This window comes from Chenopodium album, chromosome 3 (genome assembly GCF_948465745.1).
Source record: "Chenopodium album chromosome 3, dcCheAlbu1.1, whole genome shotgun sequence".
In the NCBI taxonomy this organism is placed as follows: domain Eukaryota; kingdom Viridiplantae; phylum Streptophyta; class Magnoliopsida; order Caryophyllales; family Amaranthaceae; genus Chenopodium; species Chenopodium album.
This window is the reverse complement of record NC_137836.1, coordinates 74,886,950-74,911,919: the sequence shown is the minus strand read 5'-3', so window position 1 is coordinate 74,911,919 and position 24,970 is coordinate 74,886,950. Positions and strand designations below refer to the sequence as shown.

At 33.8% G+C, this 24,970-nt stretch overlaps 3 protein-coding genes and 1 pseudogene across 3 annotated transcripts; 3 read left to right on the top strand and 1 right to left on the bottom strand.

Annotated features, from left to right (window-relative positions):
- Positions 1-9,121: 9,121 nt before the first annotated feature.
- LOC145625379 (uncharacterized) lies at positions 9,122-11,877 on the bottom strand. The gene is made up of 2 exons (XM_081678435.1): positions 11,434-11,877; positions 9,122-9,484 (listed from the first exon to the last, which is right to left on the bottom strand). Exons 1-2 carry the CDS (start codon positions 11,527-11,529, stop codon positions 9,122-9,124), a joined length of 459 nt encoding a protein of 152 aa, XP_081534561.1. The 5' UTR covers positions 11,530-11,877.
- LOC145625378 (UPF0481 protein At3g47200-like) lies at positions 11,807-13,756 on the top strand. The gene is made up of 4 exons (XM_081678434.1): positions 11,807-11,858; positions 11,981-12,118; positions 12,555-12,698; positions 13,068-13,756. The coding sequence occupies exons 1-4, from the start codon at positions 11,807-11,809 to the stop codon at positions 13,664-13,666; spliced, it is 933 nt and encodes a 310-aa protein (XP_081534560.1). The 3' UTR covers positions 13,667-13,756.
- A 3,955-nt stretch (positions 13,757-17,711) lies between these two features.
- Positions 17,712-20,171, top strand: LOC145625377 (UPF0481 protein At3g47200-like; annotated as a pseudogene).
- Positions 20,172-22,135: 1,964 nt separating this feature from the next.
- On the top strand, positions 22,136-23,708 carry LOC145625376 (UPF0481 protein At3g47200-like). The gene is made up of 2 exons (XM_081678433.1): positions 22,136-22,766; positions 22,912-23,708. Exons 1-2 carry the CDS (start codon positions 22,136-22,138, stop codon positions 23,706-23,708), a joined length of 1,428 nt encoding a protein of 475 aa, XP_081534559.1.
- Positions 23,709-24,970: the final 1,262 nt, after the last annotated feature.

Genomic DNA, 24,970 nt, shown 5'->3' with positions numbered 1-24,970 from the left:
ACCTGCAAATACATATATAAATTAGACACGTTTTTATTTTTCTAATTTCTGTCATTCTGAAACATGCAATTAAGAAACAAGTTTGCACATTTACGCATATTGAAGCAGTCTTATTTTTACTGTCTTACAGCCCTGATTACTCGAACCCGGTGCATCCTCCATATTAGAACAAAGTAGGGAGTATGACATATGATCACAGTGTAAAAGGATAGTACTACACACATTGATATGGTTCTAGCTGTCAAAATACCAAAATTTAGGTACGAATTAAACCTGAGATTGGTTGAATTTGGGTTGGAAGACATAAATGTCAAATGGGTGAATACTGATCAGGAGAAAAAACTAGTGTATTCTGAACGTTGGGTGCAGAGAAAGCCTGAAGAAGAAATAGTGGGAAAGTGTACATTATCTTTCAGTTAGGCAATTTGTCGAACAGATGATGTGCACATTCTAGGTAGTTCTGTAAATCGTAATTAGAAGTTTAGAACGATAGACTCAACTAAAATTTGTCGAACAGATGATGTGCACATTCTAGGTAGTTCAGTTTTCTTAAAGAAGAATTATAATAGAAAATCAATAAAAATAATTTCAGTTCAGTAAAAATAATTTCAGTTCACTAAAATTAAGTTCAGTTCAGTAAAAATAATTTCAGTTCAGCAAAATTAAGGTAAATCAAACAGGGCCTAAGTATCAGTTATTCACTGCCTCAGCCATAGGTAGGTGTCTCAAGTGTGTTGTGGTAACAATATTTATTGTGTGCCTATATGTGAAAGTAATTCGGATAAAAATTACTTTGACATATAATTGTGTTCGAGCCTGTACTCCCACTCTTGTAGGTGAAAGTAATTCGGATAGAAATTATGAATTAAATATAATTATTACTCCCTCCGTTTCATAATGTTAGTCCCATATGCTATTTTGGGCGTTTAAAAAATATGTACCCATATTGAATATATTTCATTTATAACTTGATTGTTTATAATTAATTGATTTTGGATTGATGACATAACTATAAATGAGGAAATTTTTACCTTAAATTATGCAATTACGACTTGTGTTTTCCTAATAAAAAATAAAAAAAGTTAAATAAGGTAAACTAATTATGAATTATGTTGTACTTTAGTGTTAGATTCCAAATATATTTGTTTTCTTATTTTATGTAATTGATTCCATATGGGACTAACATTATGAAACGGAGGGAGTAATTTAGATTGGATTGGAAAAAAAAATGACGGTTTGATTTATAATTTAGATAAATCAGCTAACATATTAATTTATTAATTAATTAAAAACAAGTAATTTGTATAATGTCAAAAATGCAAACAAATGCATACAATTTATACAAATTATAATTTTTGACATTAATTTATTGGAGTGCGAAGCAAATCAGCTAACATATTTCGCAAAGTAGGATGTACGAGGGAGTAGTTTACAAAATAAAAATTTATTGTATACAAAAAATAAACAAGGACACAAATGCATACAATTTATACAAATTAATTTATTAATTAATTAAAAACAAGTAAAGTCATAAACCACATACGTTCCTACTATACAAAGAATCGGAAAGGTTTTCATAACCGAAGTGGTGGGATAAGTTGTTAAGAAGAAAAGTCAGGGAAGATTAATGAGAAGTTTGAACAATTATGGGGATGAAGATGAAACTTTCATCCGTATTACTACTACTTACAAAAGGGAGTTATGAACTTGAAAATTTTGAATATATACTTTTTTTTTTTTTTTTTTTACACTAAAATTACATTTTAGTTGTCAATATAATCTTTAAACATTAATTTTGGAGTGGTTTTAATTATTATTTTGATTTTTTAATTTAGAATTAAGTGACAAATTAGAGAGGAAATAGAATAAAATGGCTTTGTATTGCTTGATCATTCTTTCACCAAGTATAAGAATATAATCTAAACTAGTTTTGTGCCCGTGCAATGCCCGGGTTGTTTATTGAATTTTAACATATATTTTTAATCTATATGTCAAACGTATTATCGATACAAAATTGGTTAGCAATTGATGTGTTTTTGTGACAATTTAAACTTGTAGACATGTAATGACTAATAATGAAAATATTGGTGAAAAATATTTCTTGACCCGTAGCCTGAAATAATGACCCTGCCAAAAATGACTGGTAACCCGACCTGATTTACAGGTCTACACACAATAATAAAATTTTATTAGACTGTGAAGTATATTATTTTAATTGATTAGAATATATTATAATTTATAAACAATGGATGTGGTACATTTTGAAATAATTCCTTCGCTCCAGAAAAATATTATGATACAAAAAATTAATTTATATGGTAATTTATGAGAGTTATAATCTAATTATTTTTTTCAATAAAGATATAATTCAATGTGTACTTTCAATCTAATATATATATATATAAAGGGGAGTTTTTCCCCGAGTTTTTAGAGAGCCATGTAGGATTTAATTTTCTTAACGCGCCATGTAGGATTATAAATTTAAGTTGTAGCCAATTAAATAAGAAATTATTAATTTCTTTTACAACCAAATAATTCAAATGTCACGTAAGCAAAATTGACGAATGAGATTTTAAAGTTTAAATTAATTAAATACAAAATATTATCTTTAGAGATTAGGAATTTTATCTAATATTTTAAAACTTATATAATAACAATTTAATCACATAAATATGAAAAAAAAAATTAAAAAAAAAAAAATACTAACAAATCGTGCATCGCACGGGCTTCATCTAGTAAAGATATAATTCAATGTGTACTTTATTAAAAACTAAAATTCTATGATAAAAACATTGGTACTTTATCAAAAATAAAACTCTAAATTAACATTTTTATCCTAAGATTCTATCCAAATTTGATTAAAATAAAATTCTAAGCCAAGTGTCACTGTCTCGTCACCTGGCTAAAAGTTTAGCTTTATATATTAGTGATAGGATAATATCTTAATATAAAATAAAGATTAACATATTATTCTCCTAATAAGATCAATATAAAAAAATATATTACACATATATTTTTCGATATCCGATATCTCATATCTCTAACAGTAAGGTTGTTTACGGAGATGAAAAAAATGAGTATATGAAGAAGTTGAAGATGATACAAAGATTATGGTGATAGGATTATTATATCAATTAATCAATCAATCAATATATATATTAAAACTCATGGCAAGACATGATGTTTTGCCATGTGTTAACAATTTTGTCATTTGGCATATGATGTGTCGTCGCCAAATCATACCATAGCATTAATTATTGAAAAACTCTATGCATTAACTTTCATGTATTAATGTTAAGTTTAATTGATAAACTCTTCATATGCATGGCAATTTCCCTTGGACGGTAACTCCTTAATAATTACATAACAATAAAGTTAGTAAAAATTAAACATTACTCCATTTTTATTTTGTGCATTAACTCATAAAATTATAATCATATAGTAAAAGATTTTTGTGCATTATGGAGTAGTATATATTTTGACATCAAATTTATAAAGATTTGATTTATAATATTTTTATGATTTTAATGTAAAAAAATTATTCTTATAATCAAATCAACTCATACAAGCAACAAACTACTTAAGCTATCATATTAAATAAATAAAATAAAAACACCACTTAAGCTTTCAATGATAAACAAGCCGAAATATATATAGTTTGATTAAATTACTCCCTCCGTCCCTAAATTACATTCCTGTTTGGAAATTTACACGGGAATTAAGGAGGAAAGAATAAGACAAATAACAATAATTAGATAATGCAATGGGAAGTACAAAATATTAAATAATGTTTTTGAGTAAAACAAAGATAGATTAGTGATTACTCATGACATGTCATCAATAATCCTTTGGAAAAAAAAAAGACCAATCACATGCTCCTAATTGAAAATTTTTAACCAATCATATTCATTGTAATTTGGCACAAGGATTTTGAAAAATTAAAGGCTGAAAAAGTACATTAGCCAACCAAACATTAAAAGTGGAATGTAAATACATTAATTATACATTAAAAGTACAACTGAAAAAGAGAGTGTATTTGGGATATTTAGGAAAAAAAAAAACTTACTAAAAATAGAAAGGTGGAATGTAATTTTGGAATACCCAAAATAGAAAGGAGGAATGTAATTTAGGGACGGAGGGAGTAATAAATTTATAATGACCCGGGGCATCGCCCGGGCCAATAACTAGTTGTATTGCTTAAAATTATCTTTGCAATAATTGGTATATTAGTCGTTGTATAACTTTCCATTGAATAAAATAACTCGATAGAGTTAATGATAGAGTATAAAATATATTTATAGGCCTCAACTATCTGTTTAAGTTTTTTGGTTGAGATGATCCTCTAACATGGTATCAAAGCCAGTGTGACACAAAAGTCACGGGCTCGAATCTCATCCACTACAAACCAATGTGTATATACTATTTGAGATGTGACAGTGTGACACTCAATTACATTAGAGAATCATTTAGTTATTACCTAAAAGGGTCACACTCAATTACATTAGAGAATCATTTAGTTATTACCTAAAAGGGTATTTGTTAAGAGGAGGAAAAAGGTATTTGTTACCCCAGGTTTTTGAGAGGTAACAAACAAGGGGTAATCATTACCCTTAGGTAATGGTAACACCTTTTCATTTGTTTGGTTTAACCATAGAAGAGGGTATTTGTTAAGAGGAGGAAAAGGGTATTTGTTACCCCAGGTTTTTGAGAGGTAACAAACAAGGGGTAATCATTACCCTTAGGTAATGGTAATTGTTACCATGCCTTCAAACCAAACACATGGTAACGGTATTGGTTAATCGAATCCGTTTCCAATTCAAAAAATACACCAACCAAACGCCCCCTTAGTGTTAATGAAATGTGTGTGCGTGTTCCTAGTTCATCTCTTATGTTTTTGCATAGATCCTTACCTTTGTTCCTAACACGATTTCATCCCTAACAACACTTACACTTTGTTTGGATAGGAAGAAATGGAAGGAAAGGAAGAGAAGAGAAATGGAGAGGGACAAAATCTCTTGTTTGGATAAAAGATTTGGGAGAAGGAAGGGGAAGGAGAGGGAGGGATCCATTTTCCCTCTCTCTTTAATAAGCATAATCTCTCCAAAATAAAAGAGATTTGGAGGGAAAATGGAGCTCACCTCCCCCTCCCTTTCTTTTCCCTTCCCTTCCTCCATTTTCCCTCCCCTTCTTTTCCTTCCTTCTTTGCTATCAAACAAAGCGTTTTACAGAAGTTGACGAAGCAACATGTCAACTTTTAAGGCGTAGGAAGAGAGGTATCTGCATTGATCATATATTATGACTACATGGTTAACAACTTGACTAACTGTTAGTATCTGCATTGATCATATTATGACTACATGGTTAACAACTTGACTAACTGTTGGGACTTGATACTTTAGCCCCTATGAAAAATCACATGATTCGATAAAAGAAGAGAAAAGAAGCAGCAAAATAACTGTCCTCAGAACAAATGCAAAAAAAAATTACAGTACATGCATGCTTTATAGCCAAGCCAATACAAGTCAAGGGAAATAAATGGAAACTATGTGTCCTTATTCTGATTAGCATTAAGGTTTTACAATCTAGGAAGCCTATTTAAAGACTAGCAGAAGTTATGGTTTTAATTTCAATCCATGCTATTATCGCTTCAATAACTAAATACATGTCCCCAGCTATTGCGCGTCATTTTTGTTTACCTCGTTTTCTAAACCAAGAAAACAAAGTTCCAATCTGGAAAAAAAATAAAAATAAAATTAGAAACGAAGAAGGTAGATGTTTTGGTTATTTATGACGCATGAACACTAAAGGGAAATAGACTTACCTTATTCTTTTGATCAGTTGACAGCTGACGTTGATTTACCTGCATGATGTTGGTTTTTGTCTGGAGAGGAATTCCAGTTCGACCAACATTATTGTCATTACTTTGCTCAACTCTTCTACCTCCCCCATAATCCCTAAGTAAAGGCCGACCTCTATCATCAATCAAATCCTCATCCACTAGAGGAAACCTTTCACGAGTGACAAGTTCTGTAAGATCCTCATCCTTAAAAGTGACATTCCGAGAACACAAACTTCTAATATATTAGGTTGTAGGGCGTAAGCAACCGGACCTTAATATAAAAACGAGATATGACAAATTTTAACACAACCACGAACGCACAACGGGTAGCACATGCTAGTATGCTACCCTTGTTAAAAAAAAAGAGTTCAAAGAGGCTGCCATAACAAAATTAATACTGGTACAAATTTCCGCTGCATGCTTTCCATTTTAACATAAAAGAAACCTGTTTTTTGTGAATTGGTTTTAGAGGCTGTCTTCACAAAATTAATACTAACTTTTGCTAATTTTCCTTTTTAACATAAAAGACTCTTAAGTTCTCCTTTTACCCTAAATAATTATCCAAATATATCCACAAATAGTATGGTAGATTGCTAGAGGGGTGTATCATATGCATGGTACAATTGGAAGTACATTACATATAAATAAAAAAACACAAATTTAAGGGCTTGTTTGACATCAGTTTTGGTTTTCAGTTTTCAGTTTTTTTTTTTTTAAATCAAAAACCAAAAACAGGAAACAAAAAAAAGGTGTTTCCACTTTTCTGTTGTCAGTTTTCAAAATTATCATAATTTTGATAAGTTTATATAATTTTTGATTCATTATGGGACACATATCATATACTTTTAGAAAACAAAAAACCGATAAACAGAAAAGCACAGTAATGCCAAACGAACCCTAATGTTTTTATTTTTTTTTATTTTTATTTTTTTTATGAAGCCTCATTTATTTGTAATGTTCTTTATTTTATATGGAGTATGTAATGTTTATTTTATCCATTCATTTTCTCTCTCTTCAATACTCTCTCCTCTCCCTCTAATTTTTTTATTTTTATAGTTTTTTATGTGCTTAAGTCAACACATTCATACTAATTTTACACTCTAAAATCCAAATTTGACAATCAAATTTTCGGATTTTTCATGATTTGAGAATTTTGGATACTTCTGATTTTGGCTAAAGAACTTGCAATTGAGTGTTCAACCTGCTTGATTTCCACTATTAATTCACTTTACAAGAGCTTTCTACTCATTTGAGGTACGACTTTTTTTTCTTTGTTCTACTTCATGAATATGAAACCCTAGGTTGTGCTTTAATAGTGAACTATCTCTTTGCTTGTTAGTTTTACCTATATTTGGTGTTTTGTGATAATGTCTGTTGTTCATATAAAGCTTTATTATCATGAAATTACTTGATTATTTGAATTTTTGGTATTACCATTGTTTTCAACATCTTCTTCCATGGGTTTGGGTATTAGCATTTTTTCATTATTTATTATTTATATGTAACGTTCTTTTTCAAAAAAAAAAAAAAAAATTCTTTTATATTTATATGTAATGTTATTTTATTATAATCGTCTTTTTCAAGTACTAGTGGAAGGGTACATGTGTCTTTTCATGTACTAGTTGAGAGGTACATGTGTAATTTCCTTACCAAACAGTAAAAACAAGTTACAAACAGTAATTTGACAGCTCACCAAAAATACTGAATAAATGACCACGTTTTTTCAATATATTTACAAAAATGTCATCAGATTAACAAAAATTAGTTTATCTGGCACATAAACTTGTATTTGCCCATTTATTTTTAAGTTATATTCTTTTATTGTATGTAATATTCTTTATTTTATACATAAAGCTAAAAGTTTAGCTTTATATATTAGTTATTCCCTCCGTTCCACAATGATATTCTTGTTTGGAATCTTTTACCTTTAGTTTTCTTCAAAAAAACTTATCTTCTAAATTTCTCTTAATCTTATAAGAACAAATATAATCATGTGGGGTCTAGTTTTATTCGTCTTGGTGAGTGGATTATTAATATCTAACTTTTATAATTTTTGCTAGTGTGAGATTAAAGATATTTACAGTAAAAAATGGGTAAAAATTTGCATCGATTTACAAAACAAGAGCATCATTCTGAAATGGAGGAAGTATATGATATGATATTGTACTCAAAGTTTGTGGCTTAATTGATTATCTATTCTTACAAAAAAAGCAAAAAATCTTATCACAACCATCATATTTTCATCTATTTTCCAACAGTCTGTCTTATGTATGGGTAGCCACACCACGTGACCACTTATAAAAAAAACAAAATAACCCATGTAACACTGACCAAGTAACCCCTATAACACTAACTAAGTAACCCCAATAACACTGATGAAATGACGAAGTAACCCCTTTAACACTACATACATATCAAATAACCCATATTATACTACTAAGTAACTCTTACCACACGGTGTGGCCAGCCACAAATGAGACTTTGTGATTTTTCAAAATTTCCCTCTCTATGTCCTTATCATTTACCTATACCGAATAAAGAACCCTCTTTAATTTATCCCTATTCCTCATAAAAGTTGCCACAAGTTCAAGTATGAACCTGCTTTTAAAACTATAGCAAACATATTTTTAATGTTCTTGTACACAAAAATGAGCTTTCAAATAACAGTTACTTGTAAAGAAAGGGAAATTTCTAGTTTCTCATGGTGAGAAACGAAATTTATTTCTCATGGGGGCATTTTCGTGAATAAATTAACAACTTTTTCATTATTGTGGACTCCACAATTGAATAAAGTTGAATAAAGTTGTTGACTTATTTACGAAGATGCCATGTGAGAAACAAATTTTGTTTCTCATCATGAGAAACTGAGGCACCCTCGTAAAGAAAGTAGTAATCACAGTTGGCCCCATTAAATGATGATTGAATGAAGAGTGACTTGTTCTCTTCACCTAAAACAAGTAGGTCTGGTCTGAATTTTTTAAGGTCTGATCTGAATTTTTCTGATCTGATATGATTTAACAATTTGACTAAACTTTAACGGCATTTTAATACTAATCTATATAGAAAAATATTATCAAAACGGATCTTATTAGATTCGTCTCATTACGAACTTTTTAAATATGTAATTTTTATAAAATCATTTAATACGCAATTAACGATATTTAGCAATAAGTAAATGATAGTCAAAAGTTTTGATCTGGTCTGATCTGAATTTTCTGATCTGATCTAAATTTATTAAGGAATAAGTAATAAGTATCTGAAATAAGTTGAAGAGAACAAGTCCTAAGTATGTGCAAACTGAAGTTTTACCTGGGGTGTTGATCCTGTCTGGAGAGTAGTAGATGCAGTATTAGAAATTGGGAAGCCCCGTGATGATCTAATTCCAGTTTGACTAACTGATGGTCTTTGACCTCCCCCATAATCCGTAGATAGACTCCCACCTCTTTCAGCAATCAAAGCTTCATCCAATAGAGGAAACCTTGCATGATTGACAGATTCCTTTCTTTCTCTATCATTCCAATGTGTTCTAGATACTTTGCAACCACGTAGGAACGGATTGTACGGACGGTGCTGTGGATACTTTGGCCGCACCTTACTTGGTGAGTTCATCTGAGCCTCATTCTCTGGTGATGCCCTTGCGTTTAGCTGGTGTAAGGGTGAGAAAAATAAATTAAGCAGAAGAACTTCCTAACAATAGTACAGGGGAATGCAACTAATGCAAGCAATATGTTTTTTTTTTTTTTTTTTTTTTTAAATAAAAATAAAAATGGATTATATGCAAAAGCTAAACCAACGAATGAGATTTGTGTCACACAAAAATGAGCTCACAAATAATATAGTTGCTTGTACTAAAATTAGTAGTCAAGTTTGATAGAGTATAAAACATATTTCTGGGTCTCAATCATTCGCTTATGCATTTGGTTGAAATGGTCCACTAACATGATATCAAGAGCCAGCGTGATATAAAGGTTACGGATTTGAATCTCATCCACCCCTCCTTCAAAGTGGAATTGATTCGCACCATGTATGGGTGATATCTATAATTGTGTAAGAGTAAAAATTATAAATAGTTGATATTGTAAAAGTATTTTATGAGACGAATCCAACAAGATCCTGTCGTCCCTTTGGTCAACTGTTATTATGTCTCCATTGGTTTATTCAATTTTTTTTTTTTTTTTGGAATTAAACGTTCTTAATCTGTTTCTCTCAAAAAATAAAATTATGTTCTTGAAAGGGATTACGAATGTACTAGCTAAGTTTGCGATTAACGATAATTAACAACAACGAAGACGGAAAAACAAGTAATAAACGAGACAAGGGGAATTTACCGTGGGAAACCCGAAAAACCGGAGAAAAACCCACCAATTTAGGCCACTATGGAGTAACAATTTGATAAAGAGTAGTTTACAAGCTTCAATCACCATTAAAGCGCCCAACCCAAACTTTCCCTCTCAAACACTCAAACCCTAAGTGTTTGGGTTTACATGAGGCTTTCTCTCTCTACATCTTTTCCCTTCATGCTATTTCATTCACTCTATTACAATGACAATACAAGAGTATATATAGTGCAAGAAGATCAACGGATAAGATTACATCCCGAGCGAAATAAAGAATTCGCGTCGCTGAACAGGGGCTCTACGGTTCGACCGAACTCTGGAGATCGGTCGAAAATGAGGTGGTTCGGTCGAATTTCTTCCTTGGTTCAACCGAACCTACCCTAGAAATCAAAAGGCTACACAATCTGCCTCAAATACTTAGAAGCAACTAGGTTCGACCGAACTTTCCATAGTTCGGTCGAACTATCGCACTGCACGGACAACTCTTCTTAAAATAGCCATAACTCCCTCGATTCTCGACCAAATCGAGCTTATGACCAGTCGTTGGAAATCTCTTGAGACGAGCTATCATCTCCAATTTGAATTATCTCAATATGACTTCTAGATCTTGAGATATACCCATTTGAAGTTAGCCCTTTGTCATCCACCCTTGCTTAACACCAAGCAATAGCCCAAAGCTTAAACTCCTAAGCTATGCACCCCCTAGCCTTCTTGAATCGTTTTCTACATTCTCAAACCCAACAGTTCTTAATCTGATTCAATTAGAAAATCCATTTTTTTAAGAAATTGAGTATGGAATAGATTCAATTCCGTATGGATAGGATTGGACTTTCAAGAGGTGTGGATTCATTTCCCACCCAATTTAGCTTTCTAACTCCTAAGCTGTCCCAAAACACTTATCAATATTTATCATCCTAATACCTTCCTAAACTTTCTTATTTTTATTTTTTCCTGGGAAGCAACATTTTCCTCACTCCTCCTTACCTCCTTTTTTTGTACTTCCCTCTAATTCATCCTTACATTTCCTCTCTTATTTATTTATTTATTTTTATTTTTCTTGGATTTTTCTTGTATGCAACCAAACAAAGGAAAACTAATTTGCAATTATGTTTTTCCTTGAAAATATGTTTTCCATGAAAACTAATTTTCCATGAAAACAAATTTTCCATTGAAAAATGTTTTACATTAAACCAAAAAGGGGTCATAATAGAAAATAGATTGGAAAAAATCGCTGTAAAAAAATAGAGCAATAGTTACCTTTACCATCCTTTTATGGTTGACCGATGAAAATTGAGATGACTGACTGCTGGGATTTTGCATACCCTTCAAGACAGGTTTTTCAGTACCAGCCATAGAGATAGCAGGATCTCCAACTTTAACTGACCGTCACAAAGTTACAGGATCCTCCTTTTGCAGGGCTGCAGTTTTAACTCAATTTAACTTAATATGTTCCTCGGACAAATTCAGCACTTAAGGGAAGAGATCTTAAATTTCCTGGTGTCAATTGTGAAATTACTCTGAAATTTTCCTTGTATGTTTCATCAATAAAGAATTACGTTGACCTGAGTATTGAGCATTGACTTGATCAACTGCAATTAGTTCTACGCGGAAAGCAGCAAAGAAAGGTCAGATGACTAATGTAGTAGTGTACATGATTCGCAATCAATACCCCTGTTCTAAGGGTGAGAATTTGGATCTTTATCTTATTCTGAAAGGACTTATTCAAATGATAACATCATTCTAGTAATATTTTTAGACATTACCTGCATATGTTTTTTGATCATCACTAAAGGTTGACCAGCAGATAAGTTTGTAGAGATGATGGTCCTTGATGGTTGCTTTATCCTCGAGCTCTTACAATGCTATCCAGCTAGAGGGACACTGACCTGCAACCCTATTTTCTCTAACAAGAGAATTGTTGAAGACATAGTGCTAGACATAGGCCCTGTTTGGGAGAAAGCTGAAAGCTGAAAGCTGAAGCCGATTGAGTTAGCTGATTTTGACTAGTTGATTTTATTAACTGATTTGACTAACTTATTGTATTAACTGATTATATAAAAGTGTTTGGTAAATAGCTGATAGCTTAAAGGTGAATGAGTATGTAAAATGACCAATAAGCTAATTGTGGGGTAGGTAGTTTAGATAGGATTTTAAATTAAATGAGGTTATAAGTGTAATTTCACAATAATTAATGAATAAGCTAATTGAAAAAGCTCCTAAAATGAGCTTTTTCAAAAAGAGCTTATTTAGTGGAATAAGCTCTTTCAATAAGCTTAGTACCAAACACTTGTATTAGCTTGTTTGACTAGTCAATCAGCTAAAGTTAGTCAAATAAGCTAATATACCCCAAATAAGCTAACTACCAAACAGGGCCATAGTAATGCTTGAAAACAAAATTCCACTTTTCATAATTGACAGGCTACTTAAGCTAATGAACACGGCTGTTAATCCTGCTAATGCGCACCATAATAATCAGGTTATTGATTTGGCATTGAACTTCTTCAATCCTAGATGGCTGACAGGTAAGCTTGGGATTTAGTGTTGAATAGATCTTCTGAACATAGAGAAAAATGTGTTTGTTTACAAAACAAAAATATTGTAAATACATGAAATATACAAACTCATCATATATTCATATCTGAACATAAAAGATTTATGTCTAAATAAGTATCAAAATTTTCCTCCTCTTATGATTTATAATTTAGAAGACGGGTAAGGAAAAAAAAAAAAAAAAAAACAGATATATCTTACTCTGCAATATTTGTATAGAAGCTGTGAGCAACTTCATTACAAAAGGACTGAAAAATATCATTAACATAGTTTGATTAACTGATTAAGCATCTCAGCATACAGTACCTGATACAACTTTTTCTTCATATCCACCATGATAGGTAAATCTATGTCAAAGGAAGAGTTCAATGAATTGAAAATTTCAATCGAGCAGAAAGAGTGCCTTCATGTCCTTGATTTTTTCAGGCAAAGTCTGCTTCATTTAAGGCCTCAACAGGATACATTGTACATGTATAGATTACGATGGAGAGAATTTGATAAGCTTGTCCCTGGATCCCTGAAGCAGTGGCTACAGCGCCAACATGCGAACAAAGCCTCAAACAGAATTTCAAGGGGTGGACAAGTCATACATAGAGTCACAGAGCTCAGAGAGGGGGGAGTAAAATTCAGGAAGAGGAACACCAACTGTTTCTGGGATATAAGGTTCAAGAATGGGATTCTTGAAATCCCTTCAATTTGGATACAAGATAGTACAATGACCATCCTCCTGAATTTAACAGCCTTTGAGCACTGTCATCTGAAGATAAGTGATGTTGTGATTGCATCATATGTGGTCTTCATGGAATGCTTGATAAAATCCCCAGAAGACGTGGGCCACCTTCACCATTGTGGAATCATTCAGCATCTTCTTGGAAATGATACTGAAGTTGTTGACATGTTCAAGAGCATATCTTGGAAAATTTCTCAGCTTTTGGCTTAATGTAATTTATTAATTTTCATCTTCAATTTTAAGTTTCATCACCTTAAACACCCTTTTTTTTTTCTTTTTTTTTTTCTTTTTTTTTTTTTTTTTTTTTAACTTTATCAAGCTTAGTCTCTTGTAAAATAATAATAATAATAATAAATCAAAAAAAAAAAAACTCTGAATTACCAATGTCTGCATTTATAATTGAAATTAAATCGAATTAATTGTTAATGCATATAAATTGTGATTCTTGGAAGTTATTTATACATATTGTATCCAATCCGCTTTTGATGAACCTTAATCGCTTAACGATTACATCAAAAGGTTAGTTAGTTTGATTTAGACAAACAAGCTACGGGAGAAAAACAGAAGTTACTCTCTCCAAGATAGCAAACTTCAGTACATTGGATTGCAAAAAGGAACAAAGTATGCCATACACAACACAAATACATCGATCAGTCTTGACAGTCTATAATCGCCTCAAGAAACTACCTGTCCTTCATCCTTGTTTAGTTGTTTTCTTTCTTCCTCTTTTAAACCAAGAAAGCCAAGATCCAATCTGAGAAAGGAGCCAAAAAGGAGTAAGTAGAAAGGATTTTATTTATTTTTTGACGCGAGTAATTAAGTACATTCAAAAGAAATATGTATACATAACCTTTTTCTGTTGTTTACGGTGATCAGTTAACAGGTGACAGGATGCAGGCGTGTCATTGTTAAAGACTAGTCTGCTGGTTGCCTACATATATAAATTTAAGCAGAACGAAGGAAACCATAATATATACAGGGGAATAAAGCCAAAGCCAAAGCTAACCGATGAGATTTGTGTCACACAAACATGATCTGACAAATACAAAGGTTGCTTATTCATCAAAAGAAGACTGAAGTGTTACCTGTATGAGGTTGGATTCTGTCTCGAGAGAAGTAGGAGATCCATTAATAGGATTTCGGAAACCCCGGGATGCAATTTCAGTTTGACCAACATTATTATTGTCACTTTTCTTAACTATTAGCCTTCTACATCCCCCATTATCCATAGGTAGAGACCGAGCTCTTTCAGCAATGAAATCTTCATCATCCAGTAGAGGATACCTTGCATAATTGATAGGAGATCCACCGAACTCACTATTTCCATCATCCAAACCAGATTGAAGCGTTAATATTTGACGTTCTCCATGAAGACAATAATTTACGAGGGATTTGTATCTGTTCACGACCCAATTCTTAATTTTCATCCAAACATTGACAAACCACCACCGGTTATAACCAGCTTCACCTTCACCCTCCCAAACGCCAAACTGTGGCACCACCTTAGACCGCGCTTCTGATTTAGCTAGTGCAGGAGGATCTAGAGCTAACCGGGGGACTTCATATTGCTGCTCCTCCGGATCTGCTCTTGGGTCTCCATCTTGAGGGTCACCTGGATTTATCACCAGTCTACTATTATTCTTCTTTTTTCCTGCATTGTCAAAGTAAACTGAGCAGTTTTCTTCACTCTCCCATGAATCGAACTTTGATACTTTAGGCTGGGGAGAATGCAAAGCACCAGAGATGTTAGATTTTACCACTTATTTTCTTTTTTGCTCTCTAATCAGAGTAAATGTCCAAGTATGTCATACGCAACAAATATACTAAAATACATTCGAATGTCACGGAATAATTAACTCTCTGTAAAAGAATTCTATGGACTCAAACAAACCAGTATGATGTATCTATACCAAGTAGACACTAGACAGACAGATTTGCGAGGTTCTCTATAAACTTTGAGTGACAAAATATGTAGAAAACATTCACTAAATTTAATTAAGAAAATAGCAGCAATTACCTTCAGCCTTACTTGGTTGACTGATGAAAGATGAGGCGTTTCGTCAACTTCCAAATGTAGAGGTGATTGACTGCTGGGATTCTGTATTCCCTTCAGGACAGTTCTTTCAATACCAGCCATAGAGATAGCAGAACCTCAACTTCTACTCAGCTGATCATTAGCCTTTTGCAGGATTGCAAGTTTAACTCAATTTAACTTAATATGTTGCTTATTCAACTCTAAAGAGGAGATTTTTTTTGAGATTTGCTGCTGTCATTTTCAAAACCTACCAAATTTGGACTAATTTCAGAGATATTATATCTTAATGGATAGTGCACTTATTGCAACATTAATTAAAGACTCGTGTTGACCCCAAATCTCGAGCATTAGTTTAATCAAGTGCAATTAGCCCTATGCAAAAAGCAAATTGCAGAGTAACTTTAAGTTGAACAAAGATAGGTCAGATGATCAGAAGACTAATGTAGTTTGATGACTTTGATCACATGATTCACAACCATATTCTGTGTTCCAAGGGTCAGAAAATTTCAAGCTCAATATGCTGTATATTCTTACTATAGGCCAAATCCTTAATCTAATAAAAAAGAATTCCTGTGAGCTCTTTATGAGCACTAAACACTTCTATCATTACTTCTTGTATCTGATTAAGAATGTATAAAACTTGTTATTTTCTTTATAATGCATTAGGAAAATGTTATGAGTTGAGAATTCTAGAACAAGAAATAAAAGTTCAAGAGAGAAAATAATGGATAGTTCTGAATTACAGAAAATAATGGATAGAATGTAAAGCTATTTAGTGGCCTGATAAACTACCAAGATATAGACATAGCTAAGAGCCTAAGACAACACTATCTGACTATCATATTATGGATGCCTCTCTCTTTGCCTATGATAGAGTATAAAACATATTCTTAGGCCTCAACCATCAGTTTAGCCAAGGCGTATACAATACTAAGCAGAAGATGTGACAATGCAGATAAAGTTTATACTTGACTAAATGAAGACTGAAGAGTACTTAATCACAAATAAAATGATGTTTTACCTGCTTGAGGTTGGATTTCATCTGGAGAGGAATTGGGAGGCCTCTGGATGCAATTCGGGTTTGACCTTGATTGTTGTTGTCAGTCAATCTTCTACGTATACCTCCTCCATAATCACTTCGTAGAGGCCGACCTCTTTCATCAATTAGATCCTCATCTAGTAGAGGAAACCTTGCATTATTGACAGGTTCCCTGAATTCCTCACTCTGTCCAATATCCAAACACCTTTCACCTGGGTTACCTGGGGTCTGATATCTTGGTACTCGGCGTACTGCTATGCGTTCATCTTTTTCTTTACGCCCCCTAACACCAAGCCGAGGCACCTTAGACAGTGCTTCTGATTTTCTACCTCCCTCATAATCCTGCTGATCATCAGCCCTAGCTAGAGGACGAATTCTTTCATCAATCTGTTCATCCTGCTGATTATCTGAAGGGTCAGATGCCTTGCAATCATCTGACTTCAGCAGAGGTGCATGCTGATCATCGGCCCAGAACCAAGCCCAACTTAGAGGACACACTATTTCATCAATCTGATCATCCTGGTGATTATCTGAAGGGTCAGATGCCTCGCAATCATCTGACTTCAGCTGAGGTGCATGCATCAGACAGTTTCAGAATGTCAAACACACTATATTCTTTTAGCACTATAGTTGTGCATTATTAGGAGTTAAATTTAAAGATAATACTTTAACCAAGTACTCCCATTGTTCCATAATGCTGGTTACGTTGGCTATTTTAACGCAGTTATTACAGAAATGCTTTGGGAGTAGGTGATAATTTGGTAAAAAAATGAGAGTAGTTGTATTCTAATATTTTGGTAAATGTGATAGTTGCTCTGAGAGTAGGTAAATATGAGAAGAAAAAAAATGTGTAAAAAAAAATATTAGTATTTTGGTAAACGAAGCAATTTAACATCAATTTAGCTTGCATGTTCATATAGTAATAGATATATATACCGCAAAAATATATTTAATCGGTTAGTATTTGTAACAGTATTAAAAAAAGAGCAGCAGTTAACTTCATCCTTACTTGATCAACTGATAAAACTCGAGATGTTTCGTCTACTTCCAGAGGCAGAAGTGACTGACTGCTGGTATTTTGTATTCCCTGCAGAACAGTTCTTTCAGTACCAGCCATAGGAAGTAGATTCCCAAATTTAACTCGACTACTGAACCAACTGTTACAAACTTACAGGACCCTTATGTGCTGCAGGGCTGCAAGTTTGAACTTATTATGCTCCTCAGACCAATTCAACTCTTAAAAAGAATGAAGAGATCTTCTGAAATGCCCTGGTGTTATTTTCAAAACCAATTGTGTGGATATATATGATTTGTATGCTACACATATAATATCTTAATAGATAGCAAAAACCAGTATAGTATTAATATAATAATTACCTTGACCTTGATTTTTTAGCATTAATTTAATCAAGTGCAATTAGCACTGCAAGGGAAGCAACTAGCCGTTGACTTAGAGTAAAACAAAGAAAGGTTGACCTCGATTCTTGAGCATTGGTTTAATTAAGTGAAGTTAGACCTGCGCGGAAAGCAGCTAGCATGTTAAGGCCCCGTTCTTAGAGCTGCTCTGCTCTGCTTCAATCTGCTCTGCTCTAATTAATAATAATAATAATAATAATAATAATAATAATAATCTACTTTGCTGAAATCTGCTCTGCTCTGCCCAAAAGCTCAAAAGAACAGGGCCTAACTTGGAGTTAAACAAAAGTAGTTAAGACGACTAATGTAGTTTGATCACGTGATTCACATCCATTCACATGTTCTAAGGGTAAAAATACTTGATCCAATCTAATTCTGCAGCATATTCACATAATTATATCATTTCTGTAATTTTTTAAGATATTTGCACATGTTTCTCCACCAAAGGTTGACTAGCAGTCTAGCAGCAACTACCAGAAGATCTGAAAGAGAAGAAAAATGGATTCTCAAGAAAACCATGGGGAAAATGGTGCATATATCAAATGCCTCGTCGCATAAGGGATGTCCAAGAGAGCAGGTTTTCCTATGAGCCCCATACTGTATCCATAGGGCCATACCATAATGGTAGTGAACAAGTTCTAGATATGGATTTCCACAAGTGGGTCACTTTGTACCAGATTCTAGAACGCACAGGTCAGGACCTAAACCTTTACCTTGATACCATCAGAGAAGTTGAAGAACAAGCGCGAGCTTGTTATCAGCAACAAGTCGAGCTCAGCAGCAATAAGTTTGTAGAGATGATAGTCCTTGATGGTTGCTTCATCCTTGAGCTCTTCCTATTTTATCCGGATAGAGGGACAGCGAGCAGCAACACTATTTTCTCTAATAAGAGAATTGTTGAAGACATGGTGCTAGACATGGTAATGCTGGAAAACCAAATTCCACTTTCCATAATTGACAGGCTACTTAAGCTAATGAACATGGCTGGTAATCCTAATGATGTGCACCTTAAGGACAGCTCTGTTAGTTTAGCTCTGAACATCTTCAATCCTAGATGGTTGACAGGTAAACTTGGAATTTAGTGTTGAATCTCTTCTGAACAATAGAACATAGAGAAATATTTATCTTAGTATGCATCAATATTATCCTCAATTTATATTTAATTTGTTTTTCTCTTTTTTCATTTACAATAAGTAACATATAAATGATATATCTTACTGCAGTATATGCATAAAAGCTGTGAGCAACTTCCTTACAAAAAGACTCAAAAAAAGAAAAAGAAAAAAAACAAAAAACAGACTCAAAAAAATCACTGATTTGTCTCATTAAGCATCTCAACATATAGTACTGATACACCTTCATCTTCATATCCATTTTGACAGGTAAATCTATGTCAAAGAAAGAATTCGATGCATTAAAACATGAGCTTAACCAAGAAGAGTACCTTCATATCCTTGATGTTTTCAGGCGAAGTTTACTCCATTTAATGCCTCAACAGGATACCTCGTACAGGTATGGATTCCAATGGAGGGAATGTGATAAGCTTGTCCCTGGGTCTCTGAAGCAGTGGCTACAGCGTCTACACGCCAATAATACCCCATATAGAAATTTAAGGGATGGACAAGTCATACATAAAGTCACTGAGCTCATAGCTAGAAGGAGGAGTAAAATTCAGGAAGCGGAACACCAGCTGTTTTTGGGACATCAGGTTCAAGAGCAGGGTTCTTGAAATATCTCCAATTTGTATACAAGATAGTACAATGACCACCCTCCTGAATGTAACGGCCTTTGAGAGCTGTCATCTGAAGATAAGTGATGCTGTAATTGCTTCATATGTGGTCTTCATGGAATGCTTAATAAAATCCCCAGAAGATGTGTGCCACCTTCACCATTGTGGAATCATTCAGCATCTTCTTGGACATGATTCAGAAGTTGTTGACATGTTCAAGAGCATTTCTACAGAAATGTTAGTGGATGCACATGGTGGTTACTATGTAAAATTATCCAAGCAAGTGAATGCTTACTACAACCAGAGAAGAAATAGATGGCGAGCAAGTCTGCTTCACAAGTATTTTTATAATCCTTGGGCTATCATCTCACTGGTTGCTGCTATTATTCTATTGTTTCTTACTGCCATACAGAGCTTCTATGCTGTTTATGCTTACTACAGGCTGAATTCTTAATCTAATACTTCGTACAAAAGATATCCTATGAATTTCTGTGACCATGATGATATGCACTTGTATGAGTTGCAGTATTACTTCCTTGTAGATGATTGAATATATATGTAGAACATGTTCTTTTCTTTGTAATATATTTGGAAAATCTAATGAACTGAGATTTCTAGAACAAAAATTAGATGTTAGGAGAGAGATCTATAATACATAGTAATAATTCTGAAATACAGCTAAATAAGGATAGAATATCAAGCTTTCGAGTGGCATAATTCACTCACAAGAGCTACACTAAGCTAAAACAACAATTCAATTTTCTGGATGCCTCTCTTCCTTTGTGATTCTTGATTTCCTCTACAGACCGACTATCTTCCTCCTTAAACAGAAAGTCAATTAGCCTAGGAGTTGGAGCCCATCACTTAAACTAAATGAAATGATGACCAAGGTTAGTCGGAGTCAGTCATAGATCTAGGCAAAAGATACAGTGAAGGGATTGAAGTCTGCCCAGCTATTTCTAAGTCTCACGGACTGCGCTGCTTCTTAAACATGAAACTGTCAGGCATTGATTTCAGTAGCACAGTACAGGTCAGTGTACAGGATTGTTTCAGGTTGCCAAACACAAGATTGTCAGTAAAAATTTTGGAAGGCAAAAAGAGATTGGCATGCATATCACAAATACATCATAATGCCAGTGGAAAATTACTAAAAGAATTCATTGAGATGAGACCAAATAAAACAGTAAGAGTTATAAGCAGACATATTCTTGTAGCCCCCAAAGAATTGTACTATTGGAAGATAAAATGAAAAGATGATAGAATGGACCAATCTAGCACACAATACATATATATTAATCTTGATAACGGTGAATATATAGAGTCAATGAAGCAAGAGAGGTGTCTGCGTCATGACAACGTGTAGTAAAAAACAACATAATCACTGTGCTTAAAACAAATGCAAATCACTCTGACAGGCTTACAGCATGCCCGCCTGAAATTATAGAGAAGAATACAGAATCTTTTGTATAAATCATAAATGGCCATTATGTCCTTATTCTGATTAGCCCTTTGGATTTTGAAATCTAGGGAGCCAGTTTAAAGACTCCCTGCAAAGCAAGGAAAGCAACATCCAATCTGGCCTGGGAATGAAGGGAGAAAAATTAGTTTTCCTGAGGTTTTGAAGCAAGTAAATTCAAGACAGGTATGTATGCATAGGATACCAAACTTACGCTTTTCTCTTGGTCGTCAATTTGACCATCACCCTTGTCATCTTGCTGATCATTTCCCCTGTCTATATCATCCATCCAATCATCATCTAGTAGAGGAAACTTAACCGCCGATACTGGCCAGCAGGTACCCTCATAGTTTCCCCTCTGAGCGGCCCTCTCAGTCTCACAGAATACGTCTTTGTTCATCAGGGACAGAAGTGACTGAATAATGGGAATTTGCATACTCTTCAGGATAGGTCTTTCTGTACCAGCCACCGAGATAACAGATCCCCTACTACAATTTACTTGAATTGACCATTACAAAAATACAGGATCCTATGTCTGGCCAATTCAACTCTAAAAGGTAGAGATCATCTTCTGGAAATTTCTGGTATCATTTTTTAAACTTAAAAAATGTGGACTTTTTTGCCTTTGGTGTTACATTTATTATATCTTAATAGATAGCATAACTACTACAACAATAATTAAAAAATCATGTGGCCTTGAATCTTGATCATTGGTTTAATCAAGTGCAATTAGCCCTTCGCAGGAAGCAACTTGCAGTTTAACAAAGAGCTAAGCAAAGAAATGTCAAACAACTGATGTATTTTGATTTGATCAGTTGATTTAAGTAATCCAATTTCCATGTTCTAAGGGTGAGAAAATTTTGATCTTATCTTATTCAGAAAGGACATATTCACATGATAACATCAATCCTGTAATATTTTTAGATATTATTAGCATATGTCTGTTGATCCTCACTAAAGCTTGACAAGCAAGGAAACACCAGAGGGTCCGAAATAGAAGAATAATGTATTCTAAAGAGCAGCTAGAGTGGGTGATATCCATTCAGGAAAAACTCAAGGACGCCCTGCAGTATATTTCAAAAAATTCATCAGAAAAGTTTTGCATATATCGAATGCCTCATCGCATAAGAGATAACCTAGAGAGCAAAAAAGTCTATGAGCCCCAGACTGTATCCATAGGGCCATACCATATCGGTAGTAAACAAGTTCGGGATATGGATCTCCACAAGAGGGTCGCTCTGCACCAGATCCTAGAACGCACAGGTCAGGACCTAAACCTTTACCTTGAGACAATCAAACAAGTTGAAGATCAAGCGCGAGCTTGTTATCAGCAACAAGTCAAACAAGTCGAGCTTAGCAGCAATGAGTTTGTTGAGATGATGGTCCTTGATGGCTGCTTCATCCTTGAGCTCCTCAGATGTTATCCAGCTAAAGGGACAAAGGGCGGCAACACTATTTTCTCTAATAAGAGAATTATTGAAGACATTGTGTTAGACATGGTAATGCTGGAAAACCAAATTCCACTTTTTATAATTGACAAGCTACTTAAGTTAATGAGCATGGTTGGTAATCAGCACCAAAATGACCAGCCTTTGGATATAGTTCTAAGGTTCTTCAATCCTAAATTGCTGTCAGGTAATCTTGGAATTTGATGTTTAATAGATCTTTTGAGCATAGAGAAAGCATGTAGTGTGTGATTGATATAACAGTGTGATTAAGTGATTATGCATCTCATAATATAGTCTCTGAAACACACTTTACTTCTGAACCACCATGACAGGTATAAGACCATCGGTAAACGAGTTCAATGAATTGAAACGTTCAATCAAGCAGGATGAATGTCTTCATGTCCTTGATGTTTTTAGACGAAGTCTACTGCCTCTAATGCCTCAACAGGATTCCAGTAATATACAAGAAATTCATTGGATTAGAAGGGTATGTGATAAGCTTGTTCCTGGGGCTTTGAAGTGGTGGCTACATTGCCTACATGACGCAAAAGGCACAGATAGTCTTTCAAGCCATGAACAAGTCATACATAGGGTCACTGAGCTCAAAAAGGGAGGAGTAACTTTCAGGAAACATAACACCAGCTGTTTCTTGGACATCAAGTTCAAGAGTGGGGTTCTTGAAATCCCTCCAATTTGGATACATGATAGTACACTGACCATCCTCCTGAATGTAGCAGCCTTTGAGCAATGTCATCTGAAGTTAAGTGAGTCTGTGATTGCATCATATGTGAGCTTCATGGAATGCTTGATAAAATCCCCAGAAGATGTAAGCCACCTTTACCGTCATGGAATCATTCTCGGAGATGATACTCAAGCTGTTGACATGTTCAAGAGCATATCTAAGGATATGCTAGTGAATGTACATGATGGTTACTATGCAAAATTATCTAAAGAAGTGAATGCTTACTACAGCAAGAGAAGAAATATATGGCGAGCAAGCCTGATTCACAAATATTTTAATAATCCTTGTGCTATCATCTCACTATGTGCTGCTATCACTCTATTGTTACTGACTGCCATACAGAGCTTTTATGCAGTCTATTCTTACCACAGGCCAAATACTAAATAAAAAAGATATCTAATGAAATTCTGTAATTACATGTAACATTACTTCTGTGTAGCTGTTGAGCAAGTTTAGCTTGTGATTTTCTTTGTATTTGAATAATATTATGAACTGCGTTTCTAGAGTGGGAATTAAAAGTTGAAGAGAGAAATTTAGATTTATTGTTCTGAATTACAGCTATAATAAAGGATAGAATGTAAAGCTTTCGAGTGGCCTGATAAACTACCAAGAGTAGACTAAGCTAAGGCAACAATTTCAAATTTTGATTGCCTCTCTCTTTGTCTACTCTCCCTTATTTATAGCATTTTTGGAATCTCATTTCCTTCTATTAACCAACTATCTTTGTCTACTCTCCCTTATTTATAGCATCAGTAAATTGCACAATCTAGAAATCTAGATTGTTATTCCCCTTAGGCCAATCCCCAACAGAAATGTGAAAGAGATTTCCCAATGACCAATTAAAATAGTCAATAAACCTAGGGAAGGGAATTTATCACTTAAAACATGAAACTTTTGACCATTAGTTTCAGCAGCACAGTTCCGTGAGCCGGAATGTTTTTCAGGGTGCAGATTGTCAATTTGGAAGGCAAGTAAAAGAGTTGGCATACTGATGTTTACAGTTTGATTTGCAGTTAAATTGGCGTGGGGAAGTCTAAAACTTGATAGACTTATAATGATTACACACTTATAGATAGATGGAAGATACCGGGATCATGTACTAAGTCTCAAGTTGCTTTATAATACCAAACAGCTACCATAATTAAATACTATGCAAGTAACACAGGAGAAATAAAAACAAAGGTACAAAACCTTAATCAACCTCAAATATGTTTTTGACATGATGTGAAATAGAATTGGATTTACCTTCCACACCAAATGCAGCAGCAGCCACCATACGCCAACATAACAGAAAGTAACGAGCAACTGACTGGATTCTCGAAACAGTTATGCTATGCATCACATTGTTCTACCAAATTCCCCATCTCAGGAACCTGCAAATTCATATAAATTAGAGACACTTTTATTTTTCCATACTCTGTCTGTCTGAAACATTGATTATCATGCCATAAACAAATTTGCACATATTAAACCATACCTTATTCTACTGTCTTATATTTGAACAAAGTAGGGACTAGGGAGTATGAGTCAATGAGTGTATGACATATGATCACAATGTAAAAAGATGGTTCTAAACATATTGATATGGTTCTGGCTGTCAAAATACGTAAAGTTAGAAATAGATTAGACCTGAGATTGGTTGAATTTGG

Coding starts and splice junctions, on each gene's coding strand:
- LOC145625379 (XM_081678435.1), bottom strand. CDS start 11,529: ATGGCTGGTACTGAAAAACCTGTCTTGAAGGGTATGCAAAATCCCAGC. Junction 9,485..11,433: donor ACCATAAAAGGATGGTAAAG/GTAACTATTGCT, acceptor CCCTTACACCAG/CTAAACGCAAGGGCATCACC.
- LOC145625378 (XM_081678434.1), top strand. CDS start 11,807: ATGACTAATGTAGTAGTGTACATGATTCGCAATCAATACCCCTGTTCT. Junction 11,859..11,980: donor TCAATACCCCTGTTCTAAGG/GTGAGAATTTGG, acceptor GTTGACCAGCAG/ATAAGTTTGTAGAGATGATG. Junction 12,699..13,067: donor CAATCCTAGATGGCTGACAG/GTAAGCTTGGGA, acceptor CCACCATGATAG/GTAAATCTATGTCAAAGGAA.
- LOC145625376 (XM_081678433.1), top strand. CDS start 22,136: ATGTATTCTAAAGAGCAGCTAGAGTGGGTGATATCCATTCAGGAAAAA. Junction 22,767..22,911: donor CAATCCTAAATTGCTGTCAG/GTAATCTTGGAA, acceptor CCACCATGACAG/GTATAAGACCATCGGTAAAC.